At 54.0% G+C, this 23,113-nt stretch overlaps 1 protein-coding gene across 2 annotated transcripts in view; it reads right to left on the reverse strand.

Moving 5' to 3' along the window:
* Window positions 1–23,113, reverse strand: part of Ndrg4 (NDRG family member 4) — a 37,585-nt gene that overhangs the window by 5,386 nt on the left and 9,086 nt on the right. The window contains exons 2-10 of one of the 2 annotated variants that reach the window (XM_052166677.1): window positions 12,800–12,894; window positions 9,864–9,908; window positions 3,656–3,761; window positions 3,292–3,412; window positions 3,148–3,210; window positions 2,934–2,994; window positions 1,108–1,194; window positions 904–960; window positions 524–627 (exon numbers count right to left, since the gene is read on the reverse strand). In XM_052166677.1, coding sequence (XP_052022637.1) covers window positions 524–627; window positions 904–960; window positions 1,108–1,194; window positions 2,934–2,994; window positions 3,148–3,210; window positions 3,292–3,412; window positions 3,656–3,761; window positions 9,864–9,908; window positions 12,800–12,894 — 739 coding nt within the window. Of the gene's footprint in view, window positions 1–523; window positions 628–903; window positions 961–1,107; window positions 1,195–2,933; window positions 2,995–3,147; window positions 3,211–3,291; window positions 3,413–3,655; window positions 3,762–6,576; window positions 6,715–9,863; window positions 9,909–12,799; window positions 12,895–23,113 lie in introns of those variants that run through there. The other variant, XM_052166678.1, reaches the window with a different exon arrangement.

Genomic DNA, 23,113 nt, shown 5'->3' on the forward strand with positions numbered 1-23,113 from the left:
GTGTATTTTACATGTTATGTGTGCCTAGCATGTGGCATTTGCATCCTGCACACCCCTGCTCTGGGACCATACACACACACACACACACACACACACACACACAACAACTCTACTAAATACTTGCACCGGTGTCTCTCCCTCACTGTAGTTTTCCAGGAGGAACTTCCTCACTAAAAGTTTACAAGAACAAAGATGCAGCAGGGCAGGCTTGGAAGAGCTTCCTGGGGCTCTCACAAAGCACTGTGGGGAAGCTGCGACCTCATCTGATCCCCCAGTCCTGCAGTGGGGATCAGGAATGCCGCTAACCTTCTCCACCCAGCAAAGGAGAAAGGCCAGAACCAGTGACCAGGACCTCGGCCCTATGCACCTCTCAGCTCCAAGGAAGTCACACCCTGGCGAAGAAGCTTCCCTCTCAGACTTCAAAACCAACTCATCTACAAGCCGAGGGGTGGTGCTGCCTGCCCAGAGCCTCCCGAGGGTCGTGGGGGATGGGGACCCCCTCACCACCCTCCTCCGCCCGCACCTGTTGTACATGTTCCAGAAGAGCTGCAGGTTGGCCTGGTTCACCACGTTTGAGATCTGCTGCCGGTAGCTCTGCACCAGCTCCGTGTTGTTAACCAGCTCCTCCTGGGCACGAGAGGGCGGGGGGGGGGGGGAGGGGGCACACGCAGGCAGAAGGGCAAAGGGCTCTGAGAGGGCGTGGGGGAGGGACCTGGTCCCACTCCTCTCAGGAACATCCTCTCTGGAGGGAGAGGCTCCCCACAGGAAGGCCACCTCAGAGGGCCACTCTGACCCAGCCCTGCCTGACCTGCAGCAGTCACCTGCCTGCTCGTGCTGGCCAAGCCCCAGTCTGTTGCCCCCACTCCTGAGGACACCCCACATGCAGTCTGGTCTGCCCCTTACCTGACTGAAGAGATGGGAGAGGACGGTGTCTGGTAAAGTGCTGGTCAAGCCAGAGAGCTGCAGGAGGGAGGGAAGGAGGGAAGGAGGGAAGGAGGGAGGGAGGGAGGGAGGGAGAGCCAGAGTGAGGCTCAGCTCAAGCCATCACCATGCCGGCTGGGTGGGGCAGGGCCGTGAAGGTTAGGGCCGTGAGGGTTTAGCGCTCACCTTGGTGGCAGCCCAGTCGATCCAGCCTTTGCCATTGGGGTCAATGTTCATCAACACCAGCCCCTCCACCAGGTCAGGGAAGATGAGCTGCAGGCGGGCGAGGAGAGGGGCGGATTAGGCCGTGTAACTCTGGTGTGGCAAGGTCTTCAGGCTATCACCAACGGGCTGTGTAGCTTGGTCTGTATAGGAAATCTAAGGCTGGGAGCCTTGCGGATCCTCCTCCTCTGCTCACCCCTAAAACTTCTCTGACTTAGGTGGACTCTATGACTACAGCAGCTTTTTGCCCTAATACATGTGTATGTATTTGTGTGTACGCCTGTGGTTCTGGGGGTGGGACCTAGAGCCTTACCACATGTTCCAAGCAAATGCTCATTCATGAAGCCACGGTTCTTTTTTTATTTTATTTTATTTTTTATTTATTTATTTTTTTTGTTTTGTTTTTTTTTTTTTTGGATTTGGTTTTTTCGAGACAGGGTTTCTCTGTGTAGCCCTGGCTGTCCTGGAACTCACTCTGTAGACCAGGCTGGCCTCGAACTCAGAAATCTACCTGCCTCTGCCTCCCAGAGTGCTGGGATTACAAGCGTGTGCCACCACTGCCTGGCTCACGGTTCTTTTTATTATGTTATTTTTTAAGGTGTTACAAACTGAATAATGAACATTATTAAATCTTGTTTATTTTTTACATTTGTGTGTGTGTGTGTGTGCACGTGCATGCGTGTTCCATGTGCCCACACACATACAATGTATAAGGAAGCAAGACTCTAGTGGAAATTGGTCCTCTCCTCTCCTTCCACTACGTGGGTCCAAGGTATCACATTCAGGCTGTCAGACTTGGTGGCAGGCTCCTCTACCTGCTGAGCCAGCTCACCAGCCCCATCTTAAAACAGCTGGTTCCTTCCTTGCTTTTTGTGGTTGTAGAAACTTCCATGGTAGAAGAAATGAATCTAAGCCTTTCAAAGCCAGCCCGTGCTGCTGGGACAGAGACCTGTGTGTTCTGTCCAACTGTAGCTACACCTGACAAAATGACTGTGTGGGATCAGAAACCAAAAGTAGAAATTCTTCTTTGTCAACAGTAATATATATGTTTGGGCCCTGAAACAGTTTGTGGTTTTAGGGGTGAAGGCTTCCTTGCCTAGCCTGTTATTTCTGAAATGCGGTTCTCCTCAAACCTCAGAACCAGGATGCAAGTGTAATATGTGCTTAAAAGCCCATCTGTGTCCACAGGCACTGCATCCGCTGGGGACAACATCTGTGGGCGGGCAGTGACCAGTCTGTCACTAGCAGGAATTCTGGCTTTGGAGAGCAGTGAAGCAGGTAGTAGCTCCAGTTTTCTGAAGCAGGACACAGGGAAGGAACTGTCTTATCTGTTTATTCTGCTATTCTTCTGTGATTCGTGTGTGAGGCATGTCGTAGCTCATCAGAGATCAGAGGACAGCTCTGTAGAGTCCCTTCCTCTCCTCCGTGTGGACTCCAGGGACTGAGCTCAGGTCGCCTGCCAGGCTCACGTGGTTTACTTGTTGAACCATCTTGCCAACCCATCTATTTTAAGTATTTTTTTTTTTGTGTGTGTGTGTGTGTAGTGCTAGGGACGGGACCCAGAGCCCCACCCACACGAGGCCAACACTGTCACAGAGCCACATCTGTAGCATCTCCCCCCAACCGCCATTTCTTTCTAAGTTAATTTCCTTGGAGGGAAAGGGGAGAAAGGGCTTCTGTCAGGAAAAGGGAAGAAAGAAGAGGAAGAGGAGGAAGAGCAGAGAAAGCCCTTGTGGCCCAGGGGTCACCCTCTAAGCCTGGCCTGGGGTTCCGAGGGTGGAGAAACTCACTGCAAACTTGGCCAGCACGTAAGCTCCGGCTCCCACTCCAATGCCAATCACGTACTTGAACCTGTGTAGAGCAGAGCTGGTCACACCACGGCTGCGATGTCATTTCCCATGAAACTTGCCCACCCCCCTCAGCTCTCAGCTGAAGCCAGGCTGAGGGCAGTGATATGGGTCCCGCCGATCCTGCAGTCCGGAGCCAGGACAAGGAGGGACTTACCCAAAGTGCTGCACCACACTCGGGAGCATGGCGGCCAGCTGCTCCATGGAGGGGAACTGGTACCTGTGGGCAGAGGGCAAATTCAGGGCCTGGGTACAAGTGAGGGCCCAGGCAGAGCGGGTGAAGGGACTCTGGGGCACCTACCCCTGAGGGAACTGGGACGCTCCCACCTGCTGCCCAGGGGCATCCACATGGCACACCACAAAGTGTTTGGTGATCTCCTGCATGTCCTCAAAGTTGAAGAAGGTGTTGAAGCACAGCTTGTCTGCAAAGACACACCTCTTAGAGGTCGAAAATAGAGGACAGGCACCGAGGATGCCAGGGGCCCCATGGGCTGGCAGTCAGGTAAGGCAGGCCGATGGGCCAGGGGGGAATCTCAGGCCAGAGGCTGTCACAGGAGGGACTTGGAACTGAGATCCCCAGGGCCATGCACGGAGGGGAAGAGACCTTGATGCTATGGAATCCAAGGCAGGGGCAGGCAGGTGGATGCAGACGCAGCTGCACTTACGATTGAGACCCACGTCATGGTACGTGAGGATGGCTGGGCGGCTCCCTTTGGGAGAGCCCCGGATCACCACGTGCAGAAGGCCATAAGGCGTCTCGATGTCATGTTCCTGGAGGAGACACATGGCACTGGACATTTGGAGAATGAGGTGGTGGAGCCCCTAGTCAAGGTGACTCTGTTATATCACCTCAAGTCACCCCCACAGAGGACAAGTTAGTGGAGCCTCGCTCTCAGAGGTGTTCAGCACAGGGACAAAAAGTCCTGATTCTCTCTGCAAACCCACATGCAAGTGCCTAGCTCCCGCTTCGCATCCAGCCTGCTACAGGCTCCCAGGAGGCCAGTTTTCTCCATTTCACAGAACCCTCCCAAGAGGGCTCTGCCACCACAGCCCAGCCCCACTACTAAGCCTCAAGGTGTGTCCCCTTCCTACAGCAAGGCCTCTGCCATGCCACCTAAAAAACACAGCAAATACTTCTGCCTCGGCCATGTCCAGCTCCTAAGTCACACACCAGTCCTCATTGCTACCCTCTCCTCTCACATTCCCTCCCCTCGGGTACAAATCTCCACAGCCTTCCTCAGGCAGGAAGGACAGGGCTACCCACGCCTGCCTTCTGCAGTCCCTACTCCCAGGTCCTAAGCCAGTGCCTCTGACTTGGTTACTCAGGCCTAGTCCTTCAGGGGTCCTGTAACTCTGAGCAGAGCAGGCAACTTCTCAAATCCTCATACAGGCTTTGTGGGAGCTGTGGTCTGCAGACAAGGTCCGGGGGAGGGGCTGTGGCACCTGGCACCCCAGAACCTTGAGGGGATACACCCTTTTGATTGGCTTTTTTGCACACAGGTCATTCCTGGGCAGTTGATCAGGAAACGCCAAGAGCTTGGTCAGAGTTGAATATACCCTTCCCTCCACCACAGGGGTCCTGGTGGCATTGCCAGTGGCCCGGAGCTGGAGCTGGGGTTGCAGTTGCCACCAGGAGAGACACAGCAAGTGACTGAGTACTGACTGTGTGCCAAGCTTCCTATCTGCCGGGCAAGACAGAGGGAACCTAGACTCCATTTAGCAGACAGGGGCACTTGCTTCAGAAAAGCCAGCCTCCCAGACTGCTGTTCTGGGTGTGGTATGACAGGGTCCAGTGTCCACACTGTGTTTCCAGAAGGAAATGATGACGTGTAGAGGCTCCCACGATGGTGGCTACACTCTGGGATCTTCCTGTGGTCTTCAGTTAGGCCCAGGCCCAGCGCCTTCCCAGGCCTGTCCTCCCTCAGGACCCGTTTGACCAAGAAAAGCTTCCTGTTCACTGGTGTCTGACACACACAACCTCATTTATTCCTGAACGGACCCCAGCCCTCTACAGTCGGCTCTACAGGAAGTCACAGGCCTGCAAAGGCTAAGAGACTTGTCCAAGGTCGAGCCCAGGGTTGATGAGATGCCAGCTTGGGGCCTTGGCTCTACACCAAGGGAAGCGTTTTCTGAGGTGGAGGCTCAGGTCCACCCAAGGACCTACTTCCTAAGCAGGCTGCCCCACCCCAGACAGCTGCTTTTCTCCTCTGGGATCCTTGATATGGTCTCTTCACTGTTCTTTTAGCTCTAGAGAAAGGGATGCATGAGGTACCCTCTTGGTGTGTGAGGAGTGTCTGCTCTCTGCTGCCAAGTGGTCAGCAGGCCCTTCCCAACCCTGACACGGATGCCCAAGTCCTTCCCATCAGTCACAGCACTGGCCAAGGAAGGCTCACTTGCCTGGTGGAGAAGCGTTGGCTTTGGTAAGGTCATGGAGAGCTAAGGGAGGGATGACTACCAAATTTCTTGTCCTGAGGCCTAGTGACCTTGACTGAATGTTTCCAGCAACTTCTCTAACACCTCATCCTCCCCATCCCTGGGCGGAGAACTCAGACATAGCTGGCCAGACAGAAGCAGAGCATCCCTACCCCTCAGGGAGCTGCCTACAGAGAGGGAACAAGCATCAAGGGCCACAGCCCAGCAGACTGTCAGCCCCTCCACTGCCAGGGGAATGTGCTCCCATTGGCTCCCGATGACGTCAGAGCCCCGCCCCCCAGGTGGGCGCTAGAGGGATGCATTGCGGCAGGCGATCGGTAAGGGAGGGGGCTTTGACGTCCCCTTTTCGTTTCTCCTCAGCAGTGACCTTGAGGGCTAGGGAGAAGAGGGTCAGAACAGGGCTTTGACACAGCAAGGCGGTGGCTGTGGTACGATTTGTATCCCACAGCTTCCTGAGTAATCCAGGAGGCAAGGTCTGCATGGGAGGGTAGGGCAAGCTAGGACCGGACTAGAAGAGGTGTGGGGCCCGGGATGCAGGCAGTGCAAATCTGCCCTGCATCTCCCTCCTTGAAGGAGAGCGCAGGGCTTGGGTAGCTGTTGCTCCTCCCCCACGGCACGGCCCCACACCCTGCCAGCTCCGTGCTCCAGCCTCGCCTTCCCCACCCTGTAAAAGAAAGCGGCACAGCCTTGAGTCCTCTGAAGACAGAGACTCCTACCCCCCAGCCTGGCCCTGCAGAGCACTGGAGACACACAAGCAGCTCCTTCTGAAGACGTGACACTGCGGCAGCTACCCGCAATCGAGACGATCTCCCGCGGTCAGACCCTGCAGGCACAACCCTGACAGATGCTAGGAACGTGTCAGGGGCTCACAGAGGACACACCGAGCTGAAGTGACCCCGAGCAACTGGGCAGACAGCGGTGTTCCCACGTGAGGCAGAGACCGCAGCCTGCGAAGAGGTCAGTGCGCTCACTGCATTTCCCAGACACCAACCTTCTCATCCCGCCCTCCACCCAGGCCCGAGGAGACCAGGAGGACAGGCATCCGCAGACCTGTCACCACCCAGATCGGGACGGCGTCCTGTCCTCTGTAGGTCACAAGGATGCCCAGCCTCCCTGCCCATCCCAGCGCCCCCGCCCCCGGACCCTCACTCACCCCATCCCAGCACTCCGGCATCTTGCCGAGGAAGGGAATCTGCTGAACCAGAATGGGCAAGCCGAAGCCTGAGTCACTCGGTCTGGAGGGAGGGGGCAGCTAGGGTGGGAGACTTCGGCTCTGCGGTGGGACTGAGACAGAGCGCCAGTGATTTTATACACAGATCCTGGCCCTGCCCAGGCTGGTCCCTCCCCCCGGAAAGGTTTCTGAGCAGCTACTTGCTCCCCTCCGAGCCCTCGCTCCCACATTGGCTGTCAGGAGACAAACCTGGCTCCAATTGGCTCCTGAGGTCCTCGTTCACCCCGCCTCACTTCAGCCCCTCCCGCCCTAGCCACACAGCATCCTGACCCGTCCCAGCCCCTGCCTCTCAAGGGTCCTGAGCACCCTGACACAGTCCATCAGCACAGCTGTATGTGGGTCCCGGGCAGCAGCAGCGAGGGCCACACAGGTACCCCTGCATCGAGCACACAGAGGCGCCCCTCTGGAGGACCTGACTCCCAAGCCCACCCATCCCAGCAAGTCACTTGACTGTCCTTGAGGACAGCTCCTGGAGCGCCTCTCCCCTCGGGGGCACAGCTCGCCCTGCTCATACGGATGCCCAGGGCTGACACACAGCCCTGAAAGTGGAGTGTATGGGCCTGCGGGGCTGGGCAGACTGCAGGAGCAGAGGAGCAGGAGGGAGGGAAGGAGGAAGCTGACAATTGCATGCCCGGCACACACTCCAGCCGGCCCTGCGCTCTGAAGCCAGTCAGTATGGAGTCCAGCGTGGAGTCTCTGGAAACGGTCCCCCAGGCTGCATGACCTATCTACCTGGGTAGTGAGGCTCAGGGGCAAACGCGTGTCTGAGGCGCACAGAGAGGGCATGCAGAGGAGCTGAAAGCCAAGGGGAGCTGAGGAAAAGAAGTAGGCCAGGGAAGTGACAGGGGAGGAGGCTAAGAGAATACGAGTGGCAGGGGCATAGTGGGAGCTGGGTGTCCGTGCCCCACTGTCTTCTTGGTGGAGGACTGTACTGCTGGTCCGTACCACCCTGTACCCCGGTGGGACCCAGGGGAAGGTGGCCAGCTCCCCACCCAGGTGCCTGCTGACTGGCTTGGCAACAGTCATATGACCTGACTTGTAGCAGTCACGCGCACTAGTCCTAGTAGCAGTCTCTGTCCTGGGTACCAACAGCTTTGTCTGTGCCATGCCTGACCAGATCAGTCCCAAATGGAGTCATGGAATAGTGTATCCCTGTCCCTCGTGTCCTGCTCTGTCCCCAAAGACCTCCCACGAGTCTCTCAAGGGAACAGAAACATCCTGCCACCAACTCCCATTCCCTGTGGTCCCTGACCAATCCACACCCACTCCCTGGCTACCTACTGAGGGGTTTCCCCTTCCCTGGCTCCAAAGGAAGCCGCTGACCCAACACTGCCTCTTTCACACGACCTGTTTCTGCTCTGCTCAGCTCGCTGGCTACAAACCCTCAGACCCGAGGCCAGGCCTGCCCAGCGGCTGTCTGCAGAGTCCTGGGGTGAGAGTTTTAGTCTGTGCTTCTGAGACACAGAAGCCTGAGGGAAGCACACGGAGCCTGAGATCAGACGTGGGAGTGTTTTCTCACTCAGGGGAGAGCGGTGGGGCTTACATCCATCTCAGCGTTCCAGACCCAGGCACGACCACCCAGGAGCAGACACTTGGGTTAGGATGCCCGGATGCTAGACACTCCCAGCGTGTATTATTAGCTCACTGGGCACCCCGACTTTTCAGACGTGTGGTGAGCTGCCTGCCCTACCTCACAGCTGGAAGCCACAGCACCAGGATCCACACCAGGTGGTCTACCATGGCTGTGTGCTGAGGCTGGCTGTGCCTTGTCACGGTTCCAGGGGTGTCTGAGCACTGGACCCTGGGCCACCGTCTCCTCACAAACACTCTGAGCTATTTGCTTCAGGGTACAAGACAAGCAGTCTGGGAGCAGGGTGGCAGGGTGGGGTGGGGTGGACGCTGCCGGACCTGGACTTGTGTTTTCTAGTTTCTCTGTCTTGCGTCTTCCACCTGCAGCTGACCCTGCAAGGCCAGCGACAGCGACACTGCCTGATGCTGTGAAGCTGGGGATGAAGGCGGCTCCCTGGCTATGGCCCAGGTGACAGCCATCTTTTATGGCTACTTTTCTGTGAAAAGGAAAACCAAGCAAAACCAGCCTCTATGTGGTGTTCCCAGAGTGACAGGAGGATTCCTTTAGAACACACTGCCCTTCGCCAAGCAAGGGGTCTTGAGAGCCAGGGCCCCGCCATCTACAGCTGCCCTAGTTACCCCCTCTTGGCCCCACCCCCACTCTCACTTGGAACACAGAACAGAGGCCCCAGGACAGGCCTGCTCTGGTTTTGGGCTGTCCCTTCTGAATAGGCTGGTCCACCTCTCAGCCACACCCTTCCGATCCTTCCCAGGGGCTCCGATTAACTCCCCACTGCTGAACCCCATACTTGCCAGGGGATGGGCATGTGGTGGTCTGCCTATAGCCTCCCGGTGTGTCCCTGAAGAGGCACATGACCCAGAGAGCAACGCAGAGGCCAGAGCTTCTTTCTTGCTGGCTAACTGCTTTGGGGGGGAGGAGCCATCAGGGAGCACTACCTCCTGCATCCAGACAGCAAGACTGTTCGATGGCGACTGATCCAAATAGAGGTCAAGTGGCCTGGTCAAGGTGACTTCCATCCAGCAGGGAGGAGGGGTTTTGTCCTATTTGGATGGCCAGTGGAGTCTGGGAACCCAATAACCCCGTTTCCCTCTCCCTCCTATGCTGTTCGACATATTCTGGTACCAGGAAATAAACCGTTCCTAGGGGACTCAGGGGCAGGGGGATAGCTGGTCAAGTGAGCAAAATCATCATGTGAAGGAATAAAAACAAAGAGCGAGTTCCATTTTCATGGTACCTTTGGCATCAAACTAACCGGGACATGGTTGTCCGGGCAACAGCTGCTATGGAAACAAGAGTTAGTTCACAGTCAGCCTAGCTTTCACCAGAGGAAATGCTGATTCAGATGACAGCATCCCTCGCTCTCTTCTGCACACTCATCGCCGGAGGCCTCTGCTTCCTTCCCCGCTGTCCTGTCCACAGAGGGTCCAGCCCCTTCACTGGGCAGGGGGCAGCTGCTGTGAGCCATCAGGGAGCTTATCAGGTCATGGGGTGGCCTGCCCTCGCCACCAGAGACAGGGACACACAGACAGGCTATTACTGCCCTCTAGGGCCTAGCCCAGTGGGAGAGAGGTCCAGACAGATAAGGGTCCAATATTTGAGAGGCTGAACCCCAACCTACCTTCCAGTCTGTGTCCACAACTGAGAGGAAGGCGTCAGGGTTATCCTACGGAGAGCAAACAAAGGGAGCAAGTTAGCCCGGCTTCCGGGGCAATGCACGGAGCAGGCCGACCGGTCTGATCCCCAGTCTCCATTCATGCTAACAGAAGTTACTCACGGGTCACTTCTCTCTTCTGGGTTAACGGGGAGAACCGGGGCTACGCCACAGGCAGAAAGCACTGGCATCTCTGCCTGAGCTCGGGCGCTGGATCATTACACACCAGGGAAGAGGATGGTGACAGAGCCAGGAAGCACCATGACTGTCACGTCTAGGGCAGGGCGGGTAAGCTGAGGCCTGGTCAGTATCCTGGCCTACGCCTATTAGGTGTTGTCAAGGCCAGCAGCACTGCCTGCTTCACCCCCTCAAACCTCGGACCAATGAGAAACTATCAGTGGCATCTTTGATGATGGCCTGTCCTGCCTCTGGACTCCAGGTACCATGATGGGGGTGGGGGGCGTATCTGGCCATGCACAGGCTGGACTTGAGTGGGTGCCCAAACACAGGCCGATCAGATGAGCAATCTGTCCTCCCATACGAGGGGCAGACCACTCAGAACACACCCACAGTAGCACTGCAGGTCCTTCCAGCATTCAGGAGGCTGGGATAGGAGTCCAAGGCCGGCCTCAGCTATGTAGTGAGACTCACTGATTCTTCCAAGGCCTGGGGGAACTACAGGGGTCAAGGGAGGGAGGGCGGCCACTTCGGGAACCCCTTAGGAAGGGGGCAGCTGGCAGAAGGGGCTGCCCACTAAGGATGAAGTCCTCCACCAAGCTCAGTGAGAGAGAGCTGTGGGAAGGTAATTACATCGGGGAAGGAGGGAGGCGGTTCTGTTAAAAACAAAATCTGACAGCAAGGATGAAGCAGATAATGGTAGGGTGTGTTGTGTGCTCTCGGGATGTTGGGGGCTCAGGGTGGGAGGGATGGGGCTCACAAGCCAAGAGACAGCAGAAAAAAAAACGAGCCCACATGAATCCCTGGGCACCACAGGAGGTGTGTGACGTCAGAGCAAAGGGCGGGGAGGGTTGGGATGATGGGAGAGTCCAGGAGGGTGTGGAGACCAGCGAGGTACAGAGACGGAGCAGCCAGCACCTCACAGAACCCAGGGCGCTGCGGTCCTCAGGGGAGCTAGTCTAAAGTGGCTTACAGAGGTGGAGAAGTGTACAGAATTATACAGTATACAGACATATACCCTCCCGCCTCTGCCTCTGTTACAGAGCCTTTCGTAGGCACCAGAGCCCACTTCTCAAAGATGGCATTTTATTTGCCCAGAACCCACGACTCTCCTCTCATACTTTTTTTTTTTTTTTTTTGATATTTGGTTTTTTCGAGACAGGGTTTCTCTGTGTAGCCCTGTCTGTCTTGGAACTCATTCTGTAGACCAGGCTGGCCTCGAACTCAGAAATCCGCCTGCCTCTGCCTCCCAGAGTGCTGGGATTACAGGCGTGCGCCACCACCGCCCCGGTCCTCTCATACAATTTAAATCAGCTCTGGATTGCCCATAACACACCTTCTAGGAGACATATGTCACAGAAATAGTTGCTACGCTCTGCTGTTCAGGGAATAAGGACAAGAAAATAAAAAGTGTACAGATGATTTTCCCTGGCTACTTCTGTCTCACTAACTGAAGCCCTGGCTGTGGATAACGTGGATACGGCGTGGGGTTGGGGGATCTCTGGATAACAAGAATGTGTGCCTGGCTAACTACAGCCGTTCAAAACATAGAGGCCAGGCAGGCACTGCACTCGGGATGCTAAGAAACTCTGCCTGATCACAGGCTGAGACATGGCAGCGTCCAAGGACAACGCACGGTGCGGCCAGCTGACATTTCAAGGACGCGGAAGCTGCACTGGGTGCTTTGCGCCTTTGGAAAAAGCAGAGGCCACTGGGTACCCAGCAAAAGCCTTGTGCTGACTCAAGGACTGAGGCCTCCGCGTGAGATGAAAACACAGATCCAAACGGCAGAGAGGCAAGCTCGAGCCCTGGGGGCCTGAAGTGAGAGCCGGGGTAGAGCAGATGAAGAGGGACTTCCACGGACTGGAAGCAGAGGCCTGTGAGTCAGGACAAAGGGACAGCAATGTGCCCAGGGGGCTAGAGAGACCTGGGCACAGAGCAGGGAAGCCTGGGCTTCAGTTAGCGTCTGATAGCCTGTCCTGAGTGCTCCTGGACTAATGTCCCCCAGCCCCAGGAATGAACACTGCAGTCTCGGAGCAAGACAGCGGGCCCTGGAGAGTCAGTTCTGGGGGGTTCCGACCTCACAGTGAGGTCCTCCCCATTACAACAGGCAGGACCGCATAGGACTATTTTGTGTGATTTTTAAAGGACTGTACTACACAAGGAGAAAAGCGGGGACATAGGGAGGAGCTCCCGCAGGTAACCAAGCAGGAGGGTCGGCCGTGGACCAGGAGCAATGGAACCTGGGTTGAAGAGCTTGCCAAGTATGTAGTTCACTTCTGGCTCCACAGGCTACCCTCAACTAACCTGGGAATTTTATGTTAAAGAAGAACCAGAAATGCTGTTCAGGGCAGGGCTATGGTCTCATGTGGCTGGATTCTCCGGAGCCCTGGCTAAGCCACCTGATCCCAATCCTTGCTGCTTCTTCTGGAAGGAGGCTGGGGCGGTAGGTGGAAAGGAAATACGGAGCTAAAGGTGGAAGGCTCTGGGCTCCTGCCTTGCCAGCTGCAAAGCAAGGTGAGCGGGGTGCATACCCAGCGGCGTGGGCTGGGCACTCAGGCTGGTCCTGACACATTTCTCAAGGAATAAATATGTCAGTTCTGGGTGGTTCTGAGCTCACAGGGAGGCTCTCCCCATTACCACAGGAAAGACTACAGGAAAACGAACAATTTCCATTTTCACCACAAGGTGGCGCTCAGCCCCAGGACCTGGAAGGGGCAACTCACCAGCTCGGTGGCATCCTGGCCCCGGAGTAGGGGCTTCTCCTCAGGAAATCGCAGCTCCTGCAGCCCCGCCATGGTCACGTCGTGGAGCAGAAGCCCTAGGAGGAAGGGAGGACGAGGTTGGACCTTGTTCTGAAGCTGACTGGTGAGGGGACCACAACTGACCTCTCTCCAGGACCTGCTTAAACCGAGGACTATATTATACCGTATTTGCTCTTTTCAGATAAAATGTTTTGCAAAACTAAGTCACACAAGATGATCCTTTAAGGTTCCACACAAGACCCTGCATTTATTGTGAGGCAAAAGGTCTCTGTGGAGAGGCATTGAAGAGGTGAGCTCAGGGAGCCCGGGGGTGGGGATGGGGTGTCTGCTTGCAGAGGTTTTGGTAGACTGAGGCTGAAGAGGATGGGAGGTGAAAACTCTCTTTCTTGGGACCTGAACAGGGCTTGGCGTAGGACAAAAAACAAAACAACAACAACAAAAAAAAAAAAAAAAAAAAAAACCAAAAAACACAGGATCTCAGCTGGCAGCCACCAGAGGGTCCTGGACCCTGATTCTGGCAGATGCAGAAATTTCTGACCTTTTAGGAAGAAAGGGTCACACCTACACAGTGTGTACACATTTGAGTGCTCTCTCTCTCTCTCTCTCTCTCTCTCTCTCTCTCTCTCTCTCTCTCTCTCTCTCTCTCGTGTGTGTGTGTGTGTGTGTGTGTGTATGAAACAACAAATATCACAGACAACCCAGGAGGAGGTGTGTGCCGGAGAGACAGTACTGCCTCTCACTTGGGCATAATGGCAGAGGCCAGAAGATGCCCAGGAGGGAAGTGAGTCAAACGTTCATTAAAACACAGAGATACTCAAAGAAATTCAGATTAAAATAAGATATTCTGTGCTGGAGAGATGGCTTAACAGTTAGGAACACCAACTGCTCTTCCTGAGGACCTGGGTTCAATTCCCAGCCCCCACATGGCCGTTCACAACTGCTTATAACTCCAGTCCCAGGGGACTGACACCCTCACAGACACATGTACAGGCAAAACACCAATGCACGTAAAATAAAAATAAAAATAATTAAAACGCTTATGTCATCTCTGACACCTTTGCTCCCTTGGTGGTTAGTTTTGCAAAAGTGAATGAAAATTCCTTAAAAGGCTCAAACCATGGACTGGGGATACAGCTGGGATATAGCCAGTATGGATTACCAAAAAGGAAAAAAAAAAGGTATCGTAAAGCTTCACACTGTCAGATTCAGCAAGTCCTGTCATTGAGGGAGACTGTGTAAGGTCCCAGGGGATGAATAATGACTGACTTAGCTGTGGGAATGCTCACCAGTGTCGCCATCAACAGAAAAGCAAGAAGAAGCCAAAAGCCCATCAAGGGGGTACAAGATCTCCACGTTACTTCGGTAATTTGACTAAGGTTATTCTTAAAGCATGCAGAAGTGCTGCGTAACAATTAATAAAGCGCAGCTGACAGGGCCATTTGCCCCCAAATATGACAACTAGAGCTCAGTTCCCAGAGCCCACAGAGGCAAAGGACAGAACTGGATCCCATGAGTTGTCCTCTGACTCTCCTCTGTGACTCTACATGTCACGGCACACATGTAGAACACAGCGATAAATTGTTTCCAAAGCAGCTACAACGCATTCAATATCATCCCAGGTATTAGAGATCTAAACAGGCCCCACAAAAAAAGCCTGGAAGGTTGGACATTACACGATCCCCGGGAGGGAGGGAGGGAGGGAGGGAGGGAGGGAGTGTGGTAGAGGGAAAGTAGGGGGGAGTAAGTTCAAGGTCATCCTGAGATACACTGTAAAACTCTTACAAAATATTCATAATTACTAGTTTCAGGCATTGCCCCTGTAGCGATGGGTGAGAACTGAGAAAAGGTGACCAGTCTAAAGTGTGCTGGAATCAAAGGCGAGCGCCACCGCAGCCTGGCACGATGCCTCTGCCTGCCAGGCTTTCACAGCCTGCAAAGTGCCTACTCTGCCATCTCATTCCACAGTGATGGGAAGTGAGGTGAGGCGGGGTGAGGCCTGACTGGATGCCTCCTGCCCAGTGTTCGTGCAGGAACGCCCATACCGCCTACAGCACGAAGGGATGGATGCCTCCTGGAGACCCGGCTTCCTTTCTCTCTCCTGTTCACTCCGTCTCTAGCTGTTCTTAGCAGTGAAACCCCCAGACTCTCCCCCTGCGGTGGGTCTGCAGCAGCTGGCTGCTTAAAGATGCCCTTCCCTAACCCTGTCCTGACTTTTCCTCCTACAGAAGGCCAGTGACTGAAGTCAAAGGGTCCAGGCCTGGATGGGATCCGTGTCCGGGTGGCAGCTCTGCACCTGTCCTAGCCCTCAGTGCAGAGGACAATCTGCCACCCTAAGCCCTGGATCCCCTCCCCTTCACACCCTAAGCCCTGCTGAGCTTTGTTTCCAGAGGTTTCCCAGGAAACTAGCTAACACGATGCAGATGGCTGTATTTTTAGAATGGCGTCCTCTCTCCTCCCTCTGCCCTTTCTTCCCTTCCTTTCTGCTGTGTGCACACTCATCCATCCACCCTGGCAGGGCCACCTGAGAAGCCTCCTTCATTAGGACTTTCCTGGCCACCTGCCTCCTGACACCCACCTCAATTCAAGGCACCGGGGTGTCCTGTCCTCCCCTTACCTGCTGTGACACCACCTGGAGACAGTTCTCTCTAGGGACAATGCTATTAAAAGGGCTGAGGGTGGGCAGGGCAGGGACAGATGGTCTGTGATGGGAGTAGAGGGGAAGGGCTGGGGAGAGAGACACAGAACCCAGAGAGTCTCCATCCCTGGGAAATGGGCAGTGCAGCATGTTCGAAGGGCTCCTGGGCAGAGAGGCCAGAGTGACATTCCCCTCAGGGCAACAAAGAACAGTCTTCCTCAGAAAGTTATGTTTTCCTCTCCACGGCAGCTGGGGGTGAAGAGATGGCTGTTTTTCTTCCGGGTGGCGGCAGGTGGATGACAGGAGCCTGAAATGCTGTCAGACTCCGCTCTTGCTCCTTTTCCTCCAGACCTCTCATTCCCTAGAGGGCTCCTGAAACCTGAGGTCCAAACAGGCCTGAGGCAACCCCCACTCCCACTTACGAGTGTTTAGGCCACAGTGATCCTACAGTGCTGGGCAATGGTTCAGCATCACTGCCCAGCTTCGTGTGGGCAAATCACAAGGAGCCGGGCTGGCACGCAGTGGGGGGACTGTGGGCTCCTGGATGCCTGAGGTGGACGGTAGAGACAACAGCTTTACGGAGGCCATGCTGGGCCGGGCTGCAGCTCCCTGGTGCAGTGCCTAGCCTGGGATAATCCTGACTTCCAGGTCTCTCAAGCTCCCTCCGGAAAACTCCGTAATGGATGGCTTCTGTCCGCTGCCCAAGTACTGACCAGGCTGGACCCTGCTTAGCTTCCAAAATCTAGTGAGACTGGGTGTGTTAAAGTTCTAGACCCCAAAATGAGGCAAAAATACTTTAGCTGAACAGAGTTTTCCTCACCCCTCTGTCCACTCAGATGCTGGTCTCCTTCCTGATTCTGTTTCAGGGAAAAGCCGACCCCGCTGGGTAAAAGGCGGAGCTGGGCTCCAGCAGCAGCAGCAGGAGGGACTGTGCCCCATTTGGGAGCATCGGTACATAGCTCTATGGTGGGACTGAGCCAACAGAACCCTCAAATTGTCCATGGTTTAAAGACACAGCGATTAGGACCAGCAAGATGGCTCGGCACACAAAGGCATCTGCCACCAAGCCTGATGACCTGAGTTCAGTCCCTGGAACCCATGTGGTAGGAGTGAACAGATGATTACAACCTGTCCTCTGCACACCATGACAGTGCATGTATGTGCCTCTATGTGCACCTATACACACAAATAAAAACGTAACAAAGCATTTTAAAAATATATGCATTACCTCTGACCTATGGGAAAATGGCAGAGCACACCTGGAGTGGTTAGGCTCACAGGGAAGATGGCAAAGCCACCTCTGACCCATGTGTGCATGTTGATTGTGTGCATGTGTGCATGCACACGTGTGGAAGATGTCCACCATGGCTTCCTCCGTACGCCCTTTCCGAGGATGCTTAAAGATTGCTGCCCCACAGAGCGTTCCTCCACAGATCAGCTAGCCTATCTGCAGCTCCAGTGTAGACCATTCACAGCCTTCAGCGCTGTGTGCAGTAACTCTGCCTCTGCCTCTGCCTCAACCATGACAAGCCTGCCGAGGTTTCTCCGTCAGGGAGCCTAATCCACCTGACTCCAGATTTCCTGAATGTGTTTTTCCCTCAGTCTCCCACTAAGCCTCGTCAGGTCAAATCCCCTGAGCCATGCAAGGACTATACAGTGGTGGTGGCGATGCTGGGGTCTTTTGACATCCTTTTTATTCTTTTACTAGGTAGGCAACTATCAAATGAGAGGAACCAGTCAGCTGTCGGTAGGGCGGGTTGTAGGTGTTTGAGAAACCCATGGGGATTCTTGGAGTGTTCCCAGAGTGGGACTCCTGCCAACACTTAGTGTCCAGGAGTGTTCCTTGTCTCCAAGATGTCCATCCACGTCCACGCAGAAACACCAGCAGGGCACACAAGCAGTGTCAGGGTCACGGACGGACTCAGAAAAGCCAGGTATGAGTCAGGGGAGGCCAAGGAAGAAGAGAGGACTGAAGAACGGCTTGTTTTCCCACCTGTGGGGGTCCCTGGCTACCCCCCACTGCTCAGCTCTGCTGGGTCCCTGAGGTTGCAAGAGCTATCATCACAAAAGAAGCCAAACATGTGAAGGCCAACAACCCTGGGGTCCCCACTACAGAGGAAGACATCGCAAGGACAGACACCAAGTCAGCACACCCCACACCCTTCCAGATGCAGTTGGAGGTGTCTCCCACTGCTCCTCCCACACCTGACCCTGAACCCCACCTCAGTTTAGTTCACCCTGAACTAAAACCCCAGTTTTACGCTCTCCTGACCACAGAGGGTGGCGTCTTCTTCACCGTCTCCCCCTCAGGACTGGGAAGAGAAGGACACGGGCTGTTTCTCCTCTGTGCTCTCCATTCCCTGCTCTAGCTGCCGACCCTGCTTTGTTCTAGACCTGAGAGAGACCCTCTCTCCTGCTTCCTCACTGGGTTCCTGTGAGTGTCTGCTCCCCTCCCCAACCCCTCTCTTCTTCATCATCCGTCATCTGCTACAAACTGAAAGATGATGCTAGGTCACCGTCACCGAGGCCTGGGGATGGGGGAGGGGACATACAGATGCTGCTGGCAGAACTGTGGGGCGGGGCGGGATGGGGGGCAACTTATTTGGGAAGCAACTTGGTAGTTTGTCAACTCTTTAATTCTATGTCTGGGTACAACAACCACAGATACAGCAGGAGAAGTATATGAGGCCCCCAAAACTCTTCCAGGAAGAATAAAAATGCCCAAGCAATTCCTATTATTCATATGAATGATGAATAACGAAGGCCACATAAATAGAGAGCACCTTGGCTTAGGAGTATAACTGTTAAAAAGACAGCGCCACTCTGAAACACACGGTAAGGGACAAGGACTGCCACACGGTAAGTAGGAAAAAAATTCCCATTTATGTAAAAAAGAAATATCCACCAAACAGGTACCTATGTCAGCAAATTAAAAACAAAACCCTCACATGACTCCAGGTAAAATACCAGTTCCTGAGCCGGGTGGTGGTGGCGCACTCCTGTAATCCCAGCACTCTGGGAGGCAGAGGCAGGAGGATTTCTGAGTTCGAGGCTAGCCTGGTCTACAGACTGAGTTCTAGGACAGCCAGGGCTACACAGAGAAACCCTGTCTCGAAAAAAAACAAATCACCTCCCCACCAAAAAAAAACAAAAACAAAAACAAAAAAAAAAAAAAACAGTTCCCCCTGGCAGGAAGGGTGCTGGTTTGCAAGTGGGCTAACAGATTTCTATTCCATACACTGAATTTCATCTCACCTAAGACACGAAGACACCACACATTGACGGGGACAAAACCCACTTGTAATAAATCATGACATTCCCCCGCTTTATCCTACAGATAAATCATAACACACAAACTACAGCACTTCCCCTCGTCTCGTGTCATAGAGGCACAGGCACGGCGGGAAGGGGGGCACATGGGAGCAGCGCTGTTAGCAAGGGATCTGGGGGGTTCAGGAGGGCCCCCAAATGATAACAGCATTTGGCTTTTCACTCTCCTGCTGGCTCGGAGCCCCAGTCCTTGGTCGTTCGTAACTGTGACACTCTGGAAGCAGGCCCGGGGAACGAACCTGACCACCACCCTCAGCCTGGGCTCGCTCAGACTCCGTGTTAGGCATGGGGAGCAAGAACGAAGGAGAAGTCGAAGGAGAAGTCGGGAGGTGATGGCGCACGCCTTTAATCCCAGCACTTGGGAGGCAGAGGCGAGGCCAGCCTGGTCTACAGAGTGAGTTCCAGGACAGCCAGGGCTACACAGAGAAACTCTGTCTCCAAAAAACAAAACAAAACAAAACAAACAAAAAAGAACAGAGGGGAAGCAGCACTCTCACTGCTGCCTAGCACCGTGGGCTTGGGGTGCTGCTGTCCTGCACAGGAGCCTGAGTGCTGCTGGGAGGTGGTTACCTGCTAGCCGTCTCTTGCAGGGAGAACTATCTTTTATTTTTGTAGCTGGTTATCACATGGGAAGGTACTCTGACAATACCCTGTTTCTTCTCATACTTTCCCAGGCTAATCTTAGTAGCTCCTGACCACTTTGTCCACCATTCTTACTGTGGCGTTTGTCTAATGATAATGTTCTATTTCCATCATCCTGTCCAGTTGCTGGTTGGGATTCTGGGGGTAAAAGAGCTGTCCTTTCTGCTCTGTGTAGCTATCCGGTCCCCATTTTATCATACCATCCTATGGGCTAGATTCTGTTGTGGCCATCTCAGTCTTCAAAGCGGGCCGGATTTGGCCACCCTGCATCCCTTTCAGTTGGCACTTTGCTCCAGGTCCGTCCTGTCTGCAGGCAGAGCCAGGGGTGTCAGCACTAACACTCGTGTTTGCTCTAAATCCGGCTGACTGCGCTTACCAGGAGCCTGGAACTAGACTTCTAGCCCCTTTAAGTACAGTTGGACGCCATAGATTTTATCAAGTGGTAAGAAATCTGCCTTCTATTATCTTTTTTTGTTCCCCTGAGACAGGGTTTCTCTGTGAAGCCCTGGCTGTCCTGGAACTCACTCTGTAGACCAGGCTGGCCTCCAACTCAGAAATCCGCCTGCCTCTGCCTCCCAGAGTGCTGGGATTACAGGTGTGCACCACCACCACCCAGTTTCTATTACCTTTTATTTTCCCATGCTGAAGATCAAACTTGGGGCTTGTGAATGCCAAGAGAAGCTACACAATATTTTATCTTTAAAATTTATAATCATTCCTAGAGCAGGTATAAGATTTAGAATTGATGCCTACAAAATGATGAACTTTTGGTTGTGCATGTGTGGCGTGCGTGCGTGCGTGCGTGCGTGCGTGCGTGTGTGTGTGTGTGTGTGTGTGTGTGTGTGTATGTGTGTGTAGGACCTAGGTTGACATCAGTTGTTTTCCTGATGTCACCACCTCATACATCAAGGCAGGATCTCCCTGAAGCCTGGAGCTCCCGTCTCAGTTAGGTACCTCGTTCTGTGGATCTCTTCACCTCCTTTGGATTACAGATGGAGGCATTTCCCTGGGTCTGGGGAGCTGAACACTGGTCCTCACTCGGGGTCTGTCTCTTGGCCCATGGTGACTTATCAGCACTCAAGGCTTTGTCTCTGACATCACACTGTTTGGAACTTTAAGATTCTCATGTTTACTCCCAGCACTCAGAGGCAGGGGCAGAGGCAGGAGGATCTCTGTAAGTTTGAAATCACCCAGGTCTGCACAGTGAACTCCGAGACAGCAAGATACAGTGAGACCCGGTCTCCAAAACAAACAATCGAGCAGAACCTAGCTCCCTCACGGGCTCCAACGAAAACGGAAAATAAACTTTTTAACTCCCCTGCACTCTGACGCTGCCTCTGGTACCCTCCTTGAGGCTGGTGCCCACATGCCTCGTGCTATCCGTCTCTGCGGCACCATTTCTCCAGAGCACACTATGCAGTGACGCCTGCTCTTCAGTCTCACGGCTCCTGGGACAGCAACGGTGACAGCACTGCCGAGCTGCCCAGTGCCATGAGCTGTCCGAGGCTCCCAGCTTTAGAGGTAGACAGAGATCGAAAGCCTGCACTCAGAGATGACCGGTGGCTCTCTCTGAAGCCAGAAGTGGAGGCACAGCACCAGTGTGTGAGCTCCGTTCCTCTACACAACACGGCTCCAGGCGGGGAAACTTCTAATCCCCAGACCAAAGGCAGAGGGGGCTACAGTTCTAACTGCACACACAGGCAGCAACTGTGTGGAGCAGGAACAGGCTCCTCCTGCTGCAGGGCTGACGCCTGCGCTCTCCATTTCCTAACTGAGAGATTCCCAAAAGTTTACAGGGCCAGTTAATCATGGGAATGGAGCTCATGACCAGGCGATGTGACATCTAAGGTAGAACATGTGACCTTGAGCACTACTCTTTAAAGGTGAGGTATACCACTATTTGTGTGTGTGTGTGTGTGTGTGTGTGTGTGTGTGTGTGCTTGACCTGCTTGTGAAGGTAAGAGGACAATTTGTGGGAGCCGGTCCTTTTCCACCACATGGGTTTCTGTGGCCGGATCACAGGTTGTCAGGCCCAGCTGGAAGTGCCTTTATCCACTGAAGCATCTCATTGGCCTGAGATACACTGTTCTTTGGCTCTTTCCCTGCTAGGTTTTTGGCTGGAATACAGATATGATGGCAGGAACTTGAGCAGCTACTTTGGATGCTGAGGTAGGACACTAGGAACAACAGAGGCAACACAGCAGCACCTGAGCAACAGGTGACTATGAATCCAGGCTCTGTGTAGAAGAGGGGACCGCAGCCTGCTTAATCTGTGATTGCCAACAGTTTTCTGTCACGTACGGTTGACACGGATATATGTTTGAGACATTTTTCCTGGGAAACCAGAGACCCACCCACTCACCCTGATATGTAAAAATATGTTACAGGGACAGGAACGCCAGGGCTTTTTATATAGGCAAACAAGCAGCACTCATGCTCCCGGCCCTGCAGGACGTCATATCATGTGTGGTCCTACCCCGACCCCCCCACCCCACCCAAGCAACACAGCCCTAGGTACCATTCTCTCTGGGGTCTCACAAGGCACCTCTGACTGCAGTTCTCAGGGCTGCACTGGCTGGCAGCTGCACGTGTGACAGTGACAGTGATGTGTGACGCGTGATGGTGACCCGCACAAGTTAAAAAGCTTCCTTTGGCACTTTCGTCACAAATTCTCAAAGTTCCTCAGCACAGGCAACCCACTCAGCTCAGCTGTGGCTGCCCAACCTGGCGAGTTTCCCAGAAACAAGGACACACTTGTCCCGGATCCTGGGGTAAGATTCACAAAGGTAATAAGCGGAGGGTATACCTCCCCCTGCCAAGATTCTGGAACAGTCTCAGGACAGAGGGTTGGCACACACATTCTCAAGGCATTTTCCTCACCAAAGCCTCTCTCCAAAACCACCTGTTTAATTAGCACTTTAGAAATCAATGTCACCAGGGAAAAGGACTCCCCAGCACCAACCACCTGCCAGCCTTCTCCATCCAAGTGCCCAGCCTGTAGGAGGGTGCCACCTGCTGTACCCTCCTCCCGCAACAGCACCCTTTGAGGGTCCTCAATCCTTAATCTACGTGCTTCAAGCAGGAACGATGGTGCCCCAGAAGTGACCTGGTGATCCAAGCCATTCATTGGCCAGGTCCAATCTGGGCACACATCACAGGTGGATATCACAAATGTGAAGGCAATGCTGAGGTACGACCTTCACCTCTCCATCCTGCCTCAGCTGCCCAGGCGTGGTCACAGGTGTGCATCACCCCACCCGGCTTGACTCTTTGCCAGGCATCATTTGAAGGCTGAAGCGTTCTGAACATCAACATGACGCTCAGTTTTTTTTGTTTGTTTGTTTGTTTTTAAGTTTTTTTCAAGACAGGGTTTCTCTGTGTAAGCCGTCTGCCCTGGAACTCACTGTAGACCAGGCTGGCCTCAACCTCTCAGACCCTCCTGCCTCTGACTCTCAAGCACTGGGATTAAAAGGTGAACCACTGTCTGGATTGACACTCAAAGTTTTAATATGAGCATTTTAGACCCTGGGCTTTCTCCATGAGGACAGTTAAATATCCCCAACTCTAAAAAGTCTGAAATCTGAACCATCTTTGAATCATGTAAGAGACTTCAGGCTGGTTCAGGAATGAGGGAGAAACCACTGACAACAACAGACTCCTGTTCAGGG

The sequence above is a fragment of the Apodemus sylvaticus genome, chromosome 21, assembly GCF_947179515.1.
Source record: "Apodemus sylvaticus chromosome 21, mApoSyl1.1, whole genome shotgun sequence".
NCBI classification, from domain to species: domain Eukaryota; kingdom Metazoa; phylum Chordata; class Mammalia; order Rodentia; family Muridae; genus Apodemus; species Apodemus sylvaticus.